Genomic DNA, 14,943 nt, shown 5'->3' on the forward strand with positions numbered 1-14,943 from the left:
ACACAAATCAGCAATAAGTATATGAAAAGATGCCAAACATCATTAGCCATTAGGGGAATGTATATCAAAACCATAATGAGATCCCCGTTCACACTCATTAGGATAGCTGTAGATAATAAATGTTGGCTAAGTTGTGGGCAAATTGAAACTCTCATACATTGCTGGTAAGAACGTAAGGTGGTACAGCCACTTTGGAAAACGATTTAAGTTTCTCAGAAAGTTCAACATAGGGTTACCATATGACCCAAGAATTCCACCTCTAAATATACACCCAAGGGAAATGAAGAGGTGTCCACACAGAACCTTATATACGAGTGTTTATAGCAACATTATTTACAATAGCCTAGAAGTGAAAACAACCCAAATGTCCACAACTGTTGAACAGATACATAAAGGAATGATGTGCTGATCCACGCTATAACATGATGTATCTTGAAAACATTATGCTAAGTGAAAGAAGCCAGTCATAAAAGACCACATATTGCATGATTCCATTTATACCAACTGTGGAGTGATGGAATGGTCTAAAATTGAACGTGATGGTGGTTGCAAACTCTGTGAACATACTAAAAATGACTGAAGTGAGCACTTCAAATGGGTGAATTGTGAATTATATCTCAATAAAACTGTGTTTAAAAGGTAGAAAAATGGTAGAACAATTTTTCCTTTTCACGAATCTTTTTTTGTTTATTTGTAGTTGTTCATGCATCTGGTAATTTATCTCATGGAAATAATATGGGGAGAAAGCATAAATCTTTCCAAGGCTTTTAATGTGTACCGCCAAACTACACTCCAGAAAGTTTATAGAGTTTTGCACATTATTAGCCTATTCTGCTTTATCCTTGCCAACATAAAGTATTTATTATTAGCGGTATTCATCCGAGTGAGCGTTCCCTGGGTCTATCAGAGTGCCTCGCTTAGAGAAGGCATTCAATAAATAAATGTTCGAAGTGAAACAAACCTTTAGCTGATTTTTAGATACAAATGGTTTCCTTTGATTTTAATGAAGCTATCTTTGCTTATTAGTGATGTTGACATCTTTCCTTATTTTATTGGCCATGTATAGTTTTGGGAATTGTCTGTTCACATCCTTTGTCCGTTTTTCTTGTCCTAGCCTCACCACTATGTGGCTCTGGGCTCAGTTCTCTCCTCTACGAAATGGTGAGACTCATACACATCCTGTAAGGTTGTTATGACATTCAAATGGAATAATCTGTATAGACACATCTGGTAAACAATATAGCAATATGCGAATGCTTTTTTATGATTTTACCAAAGGGACCAGTGAGGGCCAGAGAAGTACCAGGATTTACCTGAAGTCACCAGAAAGCTAATGTGGGAACGTGTCTAGAACTAGGACCCTGGGACGTGGGCCAAGGGACTGTGTCCCAGGATCCTTCCAGAGGGCTCTGCTGCCTCCAGTGTCATGTGCCCTCTGGTGAACCTGTGTCTTGGGATAAGTAGTTCTCCTGTGTTGTCCTCTGTAGGTTGTGGCTGGCCAGACCATTTCCTTGGTTCCTCCCAAGCTTCTGAATACCTGGAAGGACCATTTGGACAGTGTGGCAGACATCCTGTATGTAGATGCCTTCCAGCTGGTTATCAGTGCTGGCCAGGACTGTAATGTCAAGGCTCGGAAACTCTCCGGTGACACCGTTGGTATGGGTCCTACTGAAGCTCAGCCGTGCCACATGGCCCATTGTGGTCCTGTCCCTGTTAGAGCATAAAATGGCATAAACCTTATATCCTATGGGGTGGAGTTTCAAGCCATAGCAGCTGCCTTTGCTCAAATAGTATCACAGGATATGTGCCTTTCCAATTGTCCATTCAGCAGTGTGTCCACTCATCCATCAGCTGTCCATCTAACCCCCCACCCATCCACCCAACATTATTTGCCTGTGTATATTTTTGCAAATCACGTATCTGAGAAGGCACATTCCTTTCTCTTTTTAAAAATAAACTTGGGGTGCCTGGGTGGCTCAGTTGGTTAAGTGTCTGGCTCTTAATTTTGGCTCAGGTCCTGATCTCACACTTTGTGAGTTCGAGCCCATGTCGGGCTCTGTGCTGACAGCAGAGTCTGCTTGAGATTCTCTCTCTCTACCTCTCCTGCACACTCATGTGCACTCTCTCCCTCTCTCTCAAATAATAAAAAAATAAACTTAATTGTTGAGTTATAACCTATATAAGGTAAAGCACACAAACCAAAAGGGTTCAGCTTGATGAATTTTCAGAAAGTATACATATATCCTTATAGCCATCACAGAAAAAGCACCGTATGCTTTCTTACACTTGATACTTGCATGGTCTATGTCTCAGCTCTTCTGCCCTGCCCCCAGCCTTCACTGGACTGCCACTATATACCCTGTGAAGGCCTGAGGGAAAGAGTTGGTGGGTAGCTACAGACTTGCCCTGTGGCTTGAACATCCTGGATTATAGTATGTCATGCCATGTGAGGCTGTTCAAAGTTCACTAAGCACTTATCTGGGCTTATCCTCCTCTCATTACTCTGTCAGGGCTGAAAGCAGCCTTGGTCTCTTGTCTCTTATCAAAGATTTATTCCTTTCCTCACATTTTCAGCTCTTATATGGGTAAAAAACTCTTTGATTATTTTTATTTTATTCCTGTCCTTGGATGGAATTCCTCATTTTATAGTTTATATCCTTGAACATATTGCCAATGCTATTTTAAAGTCTTTGATAACTCTAATATCTGGTTCACTTCTGGGTCTGTTTCTATTGCCTATCATTTCTGTTGGTTCCAGACATGATAGACTAACAAGGACTGGATTTACATTCTCGCTTTAAACAACTAAAAACATGAACAAAGTATATGTGACAGTTTCCAGACATTAGACAGCAGGCAGCAAAGAATAGTAATCCCTGAGGTATTATAATTTATACATAATATACTAGTATGTATTGTATATATTTGTAATATTATAAATTACATCTGTATTATATGAAATATATTATATCTATATTTCATATATATATATATATATAAAGATATATATACATATATATATATATATATAAAGACCCAAATTGAAATTAGAAATTAAAAATAACAGTGTCTGAGATAACAATACACTGGATGGGATTAATAGCAAATTAGACACTACAGAAGAAGGGATTAGTGACTATGAAGACATAGTAATAGAAATATAGAAAAAAAAGACTGAGTAAGCTGGTGTTTTATGTGTATAACATGATTATTTGGTATATGCATACACTGTGAAATGATCACCACAATCAGGATAATTAATACATCTATCACCTCACATAGTATTTGTGCAAGGTAAGAGTTCTTAATATCTACTCTCTTAGCAAATTTAAAGTATACAATATAGTATTGTTAACTATAGTTGCCATGTTATACATTAGATCCCCAGAATTTATTCATCTGACCACTGGAAGTTCATTACATTTGCCAACATGACTTTTCAACCTATCTCTGTCCTTATATTTATATGTGCCTCTTTTAAACAGCATTGTATTTAGTTTTATTTTTTTCATCCTGACAATATTTGCCTTCTAATTGTATATTTAGTCCGTTCAAATATTAATGGAATTATTTATATGGTTTCAGTCTATCATCTTGATACTGTTTTTCTATTCTTTGTTCCTTTAGTCTTCCTTTTCTTTCTTCTTTTGCATTAATCAAGTATTTAAAAACAATTATCGGGGCACCTGGGTGGCTCAGTCGGTTGAGCATCTGACTTCAGCTCAGGTCATGATCTCGTGTGTCATGAGTTTGAGCCCTATGTTGGGCTCTGTGCTGACAGCTCAGAGCCTGGAGCCTGCTTGGGATTCCATGTGTATCTCTCTCTTTCCCTCCCCTGCTTGTGCTTTCCTCTCTCAAAGATAAATAAATAAACTTAAAAAATCAATTATCTTGTTTTATTCCTTTATTAACTTTTTAGTTGTATGTTTTTATATTATTCTTCAGTGTTCTTTAGAGATTATTTAGAGGTTATAATATACACTCTTGACCTGATACCACTTCTTGTGCAAGAATCTTACTTTCTTCTCCCCACTGTTTATGCTATCTCTAGCATATATTTTATTTCAAATATGTTATGTCTTCCCACAAGGCACTGTTATTAATGTTACTGTAAGCAGCCTATTTCTTTTTATATTTACCTATATTTACCATTTCTGATGCTCTTTATTCCTTCTTGAAATACTGGGGTTCTGTCTGCTATCATTTTCCTTAAGTCTGAAGAAGTTCCTTTATTATTTCTTATAGAATCCATCTGTACTGATCCTTTAAGCTTTCTGTATCTGAAAACATATTTAGTTTGTCTTAAAATGTTAAGACTCTTTTACTGGGCATAGAAATCTCAGCTGGAAGTTAATTTTCTTTCAATATTGAAAAAGAGACTTTTCTATCGTCTTTGGCTTCCATATTTTCTCTCAAAAAGTCAACTGTAGGGGTGCCTGGGTGGCTCAGTCGGTTAAGTGTTTGACTTTGGCTCAGGTCATGATCTTGCAGTCCATGGGTTCAAGCCCTGCGCCAGGCTCTGTGCTGAACTCTTGCTCAGAGCCTGGAGCCTGCTTCAGATTCTGTGTCTCCTTCTCTCTCTGCCCCTCCTCCGCTTGTGCTCTGTCTCACCCTGTCTCTCAAAAATAAATAAATGTAAAAAAGAATTTTTTTAAGTCAACTGTAAGTTACTTTGAAAGTAATTTTTCTTTTCTCTCTGACTGCTTTTGGTTTTCAACAGTTTGACTACGATGTTCCTAGTGTGCTTTTATTTGTATTCATCCCACTTGGAGTTCACTGATCTTTTTAAATCTGGGGGTTGGTATTTTTCACCAGTTTTGAAAAGTTGTCAAATATTATCTCTTCAATACTGCTTTTGCCCATTCTCTCTCTCCTCCCATTATGGAGTTCCAATTTACATATATGTTAGAACATTTGACTCTGTCCCATATGGCTATTATGCTCTGTTCTGTTCTTTCTGTTTTTTTGTTTGTTTCTTTTTTGTTTTTGTTTGTTTTTTATCTCTGCCTTCTAGTTTGGATATTTTCTGATGACCTGCCTTCCAATTCGTTAGTCCTGTCTCCTTCTGTATGCAGCCTGGTATTAAATCCATTCAGTTAATTCTTAATTTCATATTTTTTTTAGTTCTCGAATACCGATTTGGTTCTTTCCTGTAGAATACAATTCACTGTTGAAATTCTCCTTCTTTCCCTTCATTTTGTTCATATTTTCCTTCATTTTATGTAACTATTTGCAATAAAGTTTTATCTGCTAACTCCTGTGTCAGAATTATCTGTGGGTCTATTTCTAATGCCTATTTCTTCTCTTTATTATTGGTTGTACTTTTCTGTCTTTTTATATGTTAAATGCATAAAAAACCTACCTCTCCAAAACCCCCCAAAATGAAACAACCCCTCCTCAAACCAAAGCCAAGACTTTTCTAGACTTTGTATAAAAGAACCATAGAGACAGAAGTTGATGGATTTTCCTCCAGCACATGTGCTCGTTGCTCTGTACAAGGCTGCTCATCTCATTGCTGTCAGGAACTGAGCTGGATTGGGTCTGGGTTGCAGCTTTAGGAAGACTTGGTTTTCTTCCATCTTCCATTGTGCAATCGTCTCAAGGGTGAAGTCTGTTGTGTTTGTCAAAGGTTTTTTCCTCCAGTGGGACTTTGTCTCCCAACAACCTCATTCTATCTGTCTAACCCAAATTCCAGGCCCTCAGCTCCCCTAGTGCTCAGCAAATGTCCTATGGAAAACACGTCTATGCATTTGGGACTTCACTAGACTTGATCCCATCCTGCCAGCCAGAATGTCTGGCAGAAGCTCCGATGGTTTCTTTTGCTTCCAGGAGCTTCCTTCTGCCTAAGCAGAGCCTGATTCTCACTCAGCCTGTGCCCAGACTCCCAGAGAAGGAATCAGATCTCAATTTCAGTTCTTCTTGGAAGGACTCTTCCCTTTCTATAATTTTATTTTTTTATTTATTAAAAATTTTTAAATATTTATTTATTTTGAGAGAGAGAGAGAGCAAGCAGGGAAGGGGCAGAGAGAGAGAGGGGGGACAGAGGATCTGAAGTGGATTCTGTGCTGACATCAGAGAGCCCAATGCAGGGCTTGAACTCATGAAATGTGAGATCATGACCAGAGCTGAAGTCAAACCCTTAACCAACTGAGCCACTCAGGCACCATCCCCCTTTCTGTAGTTTTAGTTAATCTATTTTTTTTGAGAGAGAGAGTGAGAGAGAGAGAGAGAGAGAGAGAGAGAGAGAGAATGTGCACGAGTGGGGGAGGAGCAGAGGAAGAGGGAGAGATGGGATCCCAAGCAGGCTCTGCACCCAGTGCGGAGCCTGACACGGGGCTCAATCTCAAGACTGTGAGATCATGACCTGAGCTGAAATCAAGGTTGGATGTTCATCTGACTGAGCCACCCTGGCACCCCTAGTTCATCTACTCTGTTTTTGCTTCTACAGCTCCCCAAGAGTTTTTAAAATATGACTTTTTAACTATATTTTTTAATTTTTAGAAATTCTGCAGCAGGGCAGTTGCCTACTACTCACCATGCCCTGCCCCAAAGTAGGACTCATGTTTCTCTGTTCTTACTACCTGCTTTCTCCTCCAGCCTTTCTCCTCTCTAGTGCCACCCCAATCTCATGTCTGGTGGGTGCCTGATCACTTTATGTCATTGCTACTTTACACACGAGCTGCTTAAGCCCAATTGAAGATCACTCAGTCATTGCCATCGAGGTCTTTCCATCTCAGCCTACATGTGGGGCAGGATGCTTTGGCCTGAACTCCAAGTGTATTGTAGGACTAAGGCTAGTTCCTTCAGGTATTTGTTAAGTAGCCGGCATAATGCCTGGCATGTGGTAAGCATCATGAAGTGTGGGCCAAGGGTAAGGGGTTGCTAGCTGAGTCTTGAGGGTGGAGGGTGAGGGGTAGCAGGTTCAGAGAAAGGGAGGTAGGCCACTTCTTGTGACTGAGTTGGTTCTGGTTAAATCACAGGGACGTTCGGCCTGAGTGTCTGGAAAAGGCTGCGGGATATTCAGATGGTTGGTGATCCTGAACTGAGAAGAAACTCAAAGGAGGAGGATGACACTGTAGTTGCTGCCCAGAAGGCCTTCCATTCAGAGCTGCAGTGAGTTATCACAGCCCAGCTGGTATTTGCTGGCCCAAGGAGGGGGAGGCTGGGAGCCTCCCCAGGTCCCAGGCAGCCTCATCTGGGTTGGGTAGCACTGGGCATATTTGGTAAAGGCCAAAGGTTTGGGACTTGCAGGCAACTTGACTCTACAGGTGGCAGCTATGGCCTAAGAGCCCAGGTCCACTGAAAGTTTGAGTGGTACAAATCAGCAGAAAGTATAGAAAGGCAAGCCGTTAGATGGGCCTCTGCCCCAGAGCCCGGTTCAGATTTGCCAGGGCTGGCTTCCCTGCTGGGGCCATTTCTATGTGGCTAGAGGTCCCTGGTAGGACACTGCCCAGAGCTCTGGTCCTGAACACACACTTGTGTTATTTCCCTGATCCACAGGAAAGTCAGGCTGCTTGCTGCTGCTTTCCTCTACAGGTTCTTTCTCCACCCATGTTCCACTCTTATTCCTGACCAAGTCTCAGATAATTTGGGGTCATCCCAAAAAAATATTTACCAAGGTCCTGCTGACTTCCAGACTCTGTGTTAGGTTCTAGAGGTCCAGATACAAGTCCTGCCTCAGAGAACTCAGAGTCCACTTGGGGAGATTGGCACACAAACTCATGGTTGTTGTTTTATCTGATAAGTGATGAGACTATTAAGAATAGGAATGGCTCAGAGGACAATCACCTCATTGGGTGGATCAAGTAAAAGAGAAGCTTCATAAGAGAAGAGATTCTGGAATTGGGTTTTGATATGTCAGTAGGAGTTTTCCAGGCACCCATACAGTCCTTGTGGCTCCTAGTCTCTTGTCAAGGCATACCTCTTTACGGTCCTATGTGGGGTTATCAAACAAGGTAGAGGTAGGGTTTCCTTGGAAGGGAGAGGATGTTTAAATATTCCACATTTGGGGGGACCAGGTAAGATCAAGATGGGGTATTAGACCTCCATGGGAAGAGCTCAGGGTGCTAGGAAAGGTCTCAGGACTTGTTGGGGGGTCCGTTTAATCTAGTCTTTGCTGATGTTAATTGGACACCTGTTTAGTGTTGGTCCTGGGCAGTATGACCTCAGGAGAGGGATAAGGAGGTAGAAGAGGATCGGGCCCAGGCGGGAGAAACCCGTTGTGCTCCCCGGGAAGGCTGCTTGTGGTGTGAGGGCATCTTATGAAGGAAAGTGCCTTCCATCAGGGAGGAGCGGGCTCTGGCTGAGGCCCTGGTGTACCAGCGGCAGGAGGAGGTGGCACTCGTGGCTCTCCTGAATGGGAAGCCAGACACGGAGGCTGAAGCTTGGGCCAACCTGCAGAAGATAACCCAGACGTCCCCGTGGGCTGGACAGCGCTCCCAGGAAGACGTTGAGAGCAGCTGGTGCAAGTGGGAGTCCAAGGGCAAGCAGGTGAGGCTGGGTGGGGGACCCGGGGGCATAGAGGGGCCCTCAGCTGTCAGCCCTGAGGCCTCACTCTTGCCCGTGACTCCTGCAGGAGAGCAAAGTTGTGGGAGCCGCGTACAAGCCTAAGGACCGGTCACGGAGTCCTGGACTCTGGTCCACCAACGTGCAGTATAGCTGGATGAAGTACCAGGTGAAGCAGGGTGGGGCTCGCTCCCTGAGATGCTGGAGGCTGGGGATCCCAGTTCCATTAGCAGCCTCCCTTGAGCCCACAGGGCCCTCTCGTGGGGGCAAGGGAAGCACCAGCCCTTTAACAGAATTCTGGGATGAAGCTGGTTGGGTTGATTTGTTTGCCAAGGCCCTGGCCAAGGCCATGGACACAGGTTTTGTCTTTGAGGACACACCTCATCGGGCCTATGGGAGGAGGTTCTCTGTGGACCTGGGACTTTGATAGCCTTCAAAGAATTTCCCAAAGTCTGTGGCTGTGCGTTTGGTTGGTTGTTAGTCTCCGTACTGTGGGCTGCTCTAGAGCAGACACGGGGTCTCCCGGTGCCATGTGAGAGACAGAGGGAACGGAAGTGGGGGGCTCTGCTTGGGGAAAGAAAGAGAGAGCCGGGGACTTTGCAAGACAGCTTTGAGCCCCATCTAAGCAAGCCTCTTGCTTGGGCAGACTCCAGCCTCTTTCAGAGGCATCTGCCATAGGGGCATTTATGAGAACTTCCTCCCTCTGTGATGGGCACCGAGTGGTGTGAGAGAACCCCTCTGTCCCGGGCTGGGAGAGGTCAGTGCGAAGGGAGGCCACATCCCTGCCTTCTGGAGATGGGCCTCAAAGCGCAGCTTGGTGAGTGCTGACAGGAGAGGTGGGAGCTTGTCTGGGGGACTCCTCCCACCTGAGCCTCAATCAGGCCCAGCTTGAGGCCTCATTCTAAGATGGGGACGGTCCAGTGCTGACCTCAAAGCGTTGTTGCCAACCCCAGGAGAAGGGCTGGCTGCCGGGCCTGGAGCACAGTGGGCTTGCAGTTCCGGAAGGCTGTGGACATCAGTGACAACCACGGTACTCTGGAGACTTGGCCCATCCTCCGCGTGAGCCTGCTCTTGGTCCTGGGTGAACTCAAACTCCCCTGCTCTGTTCCCCACAGATTTCACCTCAGATCTACCAAAGCCTGCACTTCAACAACCTGTCGCCCACCCACATGTCTGACCTCGTGTTGCACAACGTCCTGGGGCAGCAGGGCCAGCGCACCCACCCGGTGACCCACAACCGCCAGAAGGACCCGGATGCTGACAGGGAGACCATGCCCAACACCACGACCAGCTCGCCCACTGCCTCCCTCTCTCCCAGCGACTCCCTCTCCTGGACAGCCTCAGGCTTCAGGTTCCTGGAGTCTGGCCTGTCCACCTCCCCGTACCTCCAGTCCTCCCCCTCGGTCTTGTCCCAGGCATCCAGGTACATCGTGCAGAGGTTGGCCACACCCATGCCTGTTGCCTCGTCCATCAAGCAGCTCTCAAGACCCCTGAATACCACCCTTCTGTCCTCCATGAAAAGTTCCCGCATCGGGTTCTGAGGTGGCCCACCGTGTCTCCAGTCGTCCAGCACAGTGACCAGGCCCATGGGGGTCCTGTCTGTCCCTGGCTCACCCCTGCCAGACCCAGAGGATACAGACCTCCTTCTATTGACCTCCTTCTTCACTAGAGTCCTGGAGAAGAAAATAAATATTTGCAGATATCAGAGGCCTCCAGGCCGGGAGGTCAGGCTGTGTGTCCCTTTACCCCCTTAAGCGCCAGGCTGTCTTGGAGATTGGCCGCGTTCCCCTGATGAGGCCCCGGCTGGATGCAGGGAGAATCCCCTCCCCCGAGACACCTGGCCCAGCTGTCCAGCAGGTGAAGCATAGGGACAGGGCCCCAGAGGCTCCTTGGTGTTGTGGTCAGTGGGTCATGCCACTAGGGTGAGCGGTTTGCATCTGAAAGTTGGTTCAGCCTCATGGCTGGAGTGAGGCCCCGCAGCCATCCGGAGGTGGTTTGTCTCCTGCCCTGCCTTGTGCCTGTTCTCCCCCACCACCAGGTACTCCACCCCAGAGAACTCTGTGTTTACAAACTGTCCTGCCCCTCAAGGATGGTGGAGGGGCCTCTTGGCCTGGCTCTGTGACTGTCCCTTTGGACCCAGGTTTTTCTGAACCAAAGCCCCTTGATCCTTCTGCTGTGTGCTGCTCTGGGCGGCGTCTTGGGTGGAGAACTCAGGGCGGTGGTAAAAGCCGTGGCAGGGTCAAGGCCTCTGCCCAGAGGTGGAGGGAAGGACATGGGGGGAGGAGGGTACTGAGGGGTAGGGATGGGATGTGGCAATTACCAGGCCTCGGGGAATTTTCTTAAAGGCCTGTGCACATCCCTCACCTGGAGGGAGGTTTGGGGTCCCCTGTCGGACCTCAGATCCTGACTTAGGGGCCATCTGGCTGGACACTAGGGGTCAGGACAGGTCAACCTCAGGGGAAGACTTCCGCGAGACTCTGGGGCTCGGTGAATCCTCCTCTCAGTAGGACCCAGCCCCTTACAACATTTTACTGCCTTTGCCCACGTGTTTCATTGTAGGCACTTAAGAAAATAATAGTCTGAGTCTCCACTCCTACCCTAGCTGCTGCTGCCCGTGGGGATTTATGTCTGGCCACAGGGGCTTGCTGGCCGTCCCTCCAACCGGCAGGCACCCACGATACAGAACCCCAGGCCCAGAAGGCACGGCGGGGCTGAGTTCTACCTACAGTGATGTGAGTGATGCTTTGTCTCTCCTGCTGTTCCCACCCAGCCTCTCCTGGCCCAAACCCCAGGTGGGATATGGGACAGATAATTCTGGAGCATCAGGGTCAGATGGAGCTTAGAGCCCAGATGCTGGGAGCCCAGAACTGGAGGCCAGTGTCACACTGGAGTTGGTGAGTGAGGAAGCTGGGTTGGTGGCCCAGTGTCCTGTCTCCTGGTCATCTGTGCTTCCCTGAGCGCCCCTCTTCACCTCCCCAGGCCCAGGTGTCTACACAGCCACACCAGTCTCCTCTCTGCCTGTTCTCTGCCTTCTGCATCAATGGCCTTAAAAAACTACTTATATTTAGCTCTCCTCTGATTCTAAAAGTAGCAGAGGCTGAGTATAGAAAAATCAAGAAAATACCGAAAAGCGTAAGAGCCAATAAAAACCATCTGGATTCTATTTCCCAGAGATCAGTTTGGCACATTTTCCTCTAGATGTTTTTCTGTCTTTACGCACACGTGTGCCCTCACAGCCTCGATTCCCGTTCACTCCCTCCTCATATGCTCACACCCACACGGCCCGTAACCTTGGCATCCCGGCTTTGAATGCAGCCTTTCTCACAGGATGAGCAAATGACATCGCTGTGTTGCTGTAATTCCTCGCGACCCTCGCCAGTGATGGCTGCATTCAGCCCTGCTCTGGGTCGCTTTCTTCAGGATCTAGGGCTACCGCCACACTGCTCTTGAAAGAGGCAGGAAGGCACGTGCCTCCTGTGCGTCCCCTCACGATGTACCGCTAACAGTCCGACAAAGGAACAGACATTTGTCTCCAGTGGAACAGAAACGTTTTCCCGGCCCGGCTGGCCTGAGGGGTCATGACCTCAATGGCAGACTGAGGGTGGGTGTCCTTCCACCAGCAGATGGGGCACGAGAGAGCACCGAGGGGCTTGGAGACAGCCTTGCCCTCAGAAGAGCCATCCTTGACCTTGTTTTCTGGCATCGATTCCCTGTTTCACACTTGTTCAACACTTATTGAGCACCTGCGGTGTGCCAGGCACTGCCCTGGACACCGGGGACACCAGAATGAGGAACGCTCAGCCTCGGCCTACTGGGGACACAGACCACGCCTGTGTAGCGTGGATGCACCTTCTCATTAGTGTATCCAATAGATTCTCTTACTGAGCGCAAGGATTGGGCATCCAGGGGGAGGCAGGCGGAGCTCGTGGGACAGTGTGCAGATGCAGTGGGGACCAGGAGAAGCAATCTGAAGTGGCTTCCTGGGGGAGGGGGCCTTTAGCCCAGAGCCAGCCAGGACCTTTGTGTTTGCTGTCTGCTCTGGCTGAGAAGGGCTTCTGGCCCATCAAATGGCCTCTCCTTTATGCCCTCCTCAAATATCGCTTCAGGGCCTGGTACCCCTGGACTTTTTACCCACCCACCCCCCCCCCCCCGCCCTGCTTTATTCTCACCACAGTACCCCCGCCCCCAGGGCAGGGCCGTGTCTATCTTGTTCCCACACCTGGCCCCGTACTTGGTGCACAGCAGGCCTTGGATAACTGTTTGTTTACTATTAGCTCAAAGTCTATCTCAAAGTCTACCTACCAGGAGGTCCCCTGAGATTGCTCTCACCCTGGTTTTCTCTTCTCTGGGCCCAGGTGTCCCCTATTTGCTAGCCCTGGATGGACTGTGGAGCGTCCCTCCCCAGTGACAGACCCTGTCTGTGAGCCCCAAGGGGCTGCTGGGAAGGAGCAGAGGACCGGGGCCTTGAGGTCCTGCCCGGTTCTGGTATCTGGGCTTCTTTCTGGATTCGATGCTGAGTGGATCCTGACTGAGGTCGGGGAGGGGAGGCAGGTCTTGGACTGGCTGGTGGTCAGTCAAGGGAAACTGCCGGGGCGAAGGCCTGGGAGTGGGGCAACGAGGAGAGTCTGGGAGCCAGGCTGGGGGTCTCGTTGTTCTGAAGGCCCGACCGAGGCCGGGTGTTCAGGGTGCCAAGTTCACCACGGACATGGCGCCCGCTGTGTCCTGGGCCGGGGAACGAAGTGCAGATGTGGAACGGCGTGTCGCCCACGTCCTGGACACGCACCACATCCATCACGTGTCCAGCACATGAGAGGCAGCCGGGGGCCCAGGGAGGGTGCATCTTTGCCCGGGGTCACCGGGCCCTTTCCTGTTGAGCGGTGCTGTCTGGGCTTTGTGACCTGTTTCCAGACCAGTGCCAGTGGGGGCGGTAGAGAGGGGGCCTTCCAGCAGGGAGAACAGCCAGGGAAGAAGCCCCAGGTGGGAACGAATTGGCATTTTTGGAGGCCAGTGTGGCTCAGTAGAGTGAACGGAAGGAGGGAGGGGCTGTGGGGAGAGACCCTAAGGGGCCAGTGACACGGGGCTTTTTTCTCTTGGGAATCCTGAAGGCATTTTAATAAAAGGTGCAACACAGTCTCACTGGTGTTTTGAAAAGCCCCCTCTGGCTGCCTAGTGGTGAGGGACTGTGGGGGCAGGAGTGGTTCTGGGAGACCGGGGTGAGGGCAGGCAGGCACCATGAGTGGCCTGGACGAGAGGGTGGCAGACTCTCATGGCCAGGAGCTGACTGTGGGAGCCTCTGAGTTGTGCAGGAGAGGAGCTCTGGGCTGCTCTGGGCTGCTTTTCCTTCAAAACCCTTTTCTCCCCCCTTTCGACTTCAAGAGCTTTTAAAAACTATCGTATTTCCTCAATTCTCAGACATAATTTTAAAATTGTATTAAAAACAAGGTTTTTAAGGTTTCAGAAGTTGGGATGTGTCTCATAATTCAATGATTTTTTTCCCCCCTTGGAAAGCTGGTATGACTTTGATAGGAACAAGGCGGTGAGGGCACGCCTGCTGGGGAGGGTGCGCCCCCTGGTGGAGCGAGATGCGGTTACAGCCCCCGGCCGGTTCAGAGGCGCGGAGGAGGGGATTCATTCTTTCTCCGGGAGAGGAGTCGGGCTAGTGGCGGGGAGTGAGGGAGGTGGGGAACCTGTAGTTCTCCTTGGAGGCTGTTGAAGGGATGCGACTGGGCGGGGAGGGGGGGCGAAGTAACTTTCCAATTTGCCAGATGTTTTACACACAGTTTCTCGCAAGGTTCCTATGTCGTAGATCATCTATCCCCATTATACAGATGAGAAAACGGAGGCTCACACAGGATGAGTTGCCCAGGGCCACCTAACCAGGAAACGTCACAGCTAGGTTTCCAACCAGGGATTTTAGGTGTTTCTGCCGCTTCTGGGCCAAGATGCTCAGGATTTGGGGGTGCTGCCTTTGGGTGGGGCATCCCTTGGACACTGGAGACAGAAAAGTGGTGGAAAGATTCCTTATGACAGGAGACCTCCACCTCCTGTGGCAGGCAACATCAAAGGTCAGGAAAGGGAGTGTCCAACCCATCTGGCCCATCCAGCCTCAATGTTCTCCTTGCCCACTCCATCACAGAAGCCAGCAAAACTGGACAGAAACGTCATCTTCTCCCAACATTCTCTCAGTCGTTACTTCTTCACACACAGAATTAAGTCCCCTGGGACCTCTTGATTTTATTTGTTTCAGGGTGATGGGTGGGCATGAATAGGTGGCATGTGTTGTAGCCCCTCCCTCCCCCCTCTTGCCCTTGGAAGACAACCTCCTCCCAGCCCCACTCTTGCCCTTGGAAGAAACACCACTGGATCATGCACTTTCTTGCAGAGCCCGCATATGACTTCAAACTCCTTTCCTAGGCAGCCCCTTCCAATCGATCCCAG

The 14,943-nt window shown here is 48.3% G+C and overlaps 1 protein-coding gene across 6 annotated transcripts in view; it reads left to right on the top strand.

Moving 5' to 3' along the window:
* The window catches only part of EFCAB8 (EF-hand calcium binding domain 8), a 66,527-nt gene extending 56,299 nt beyond the window's left edge, over positions 1-10,228 (top strand). For all 6 annotated transcript variants that reach the window (XM_060615475.3, XM_078444153.2, XM_060615486.3 and 3 more), the window contains 5 exons: positions 1,488-1,656; positions 6,981-7,113; positions 8,286-8,490; positions 8,576-8,674; positions 9,621-10,228. In XM_060615475.3, coding sequence (XP_060471458.3) covers positions 1,488-1,656; positions 6,981-7,113; positions 8,286-8,490; positions 8,576-8,674; positions 9,621-10,046 — 1,032 coding nt within the window. In that variant the 3' untranslated portion in view covers positions 10,047-10,228. The remainder of the gene's footprint in view (positions 1-1,487; positions 1,657-6,980; positions 7,114-8,285; positions 8,491-8,575; positions 8,675-9,620) is intronic.
* Positions 10,229-14,943: the final 4,715 nt, after the last annotated feature.

Source organism: Panthera onca, chromosome A3, assembly GCF_046562875.1.
Source record: "Panthera onca isolate mPanOnc1 chromosome A3, mPanOnc1 haplotype 2, whole genome shotgun sequence".
Taxonomy (NCBI): domain Eukaryota; kingdom Metazoa; phylum Chordata; class Mammalia; order Carnivora; family Felidae; genus Panthera; species Panthera onca.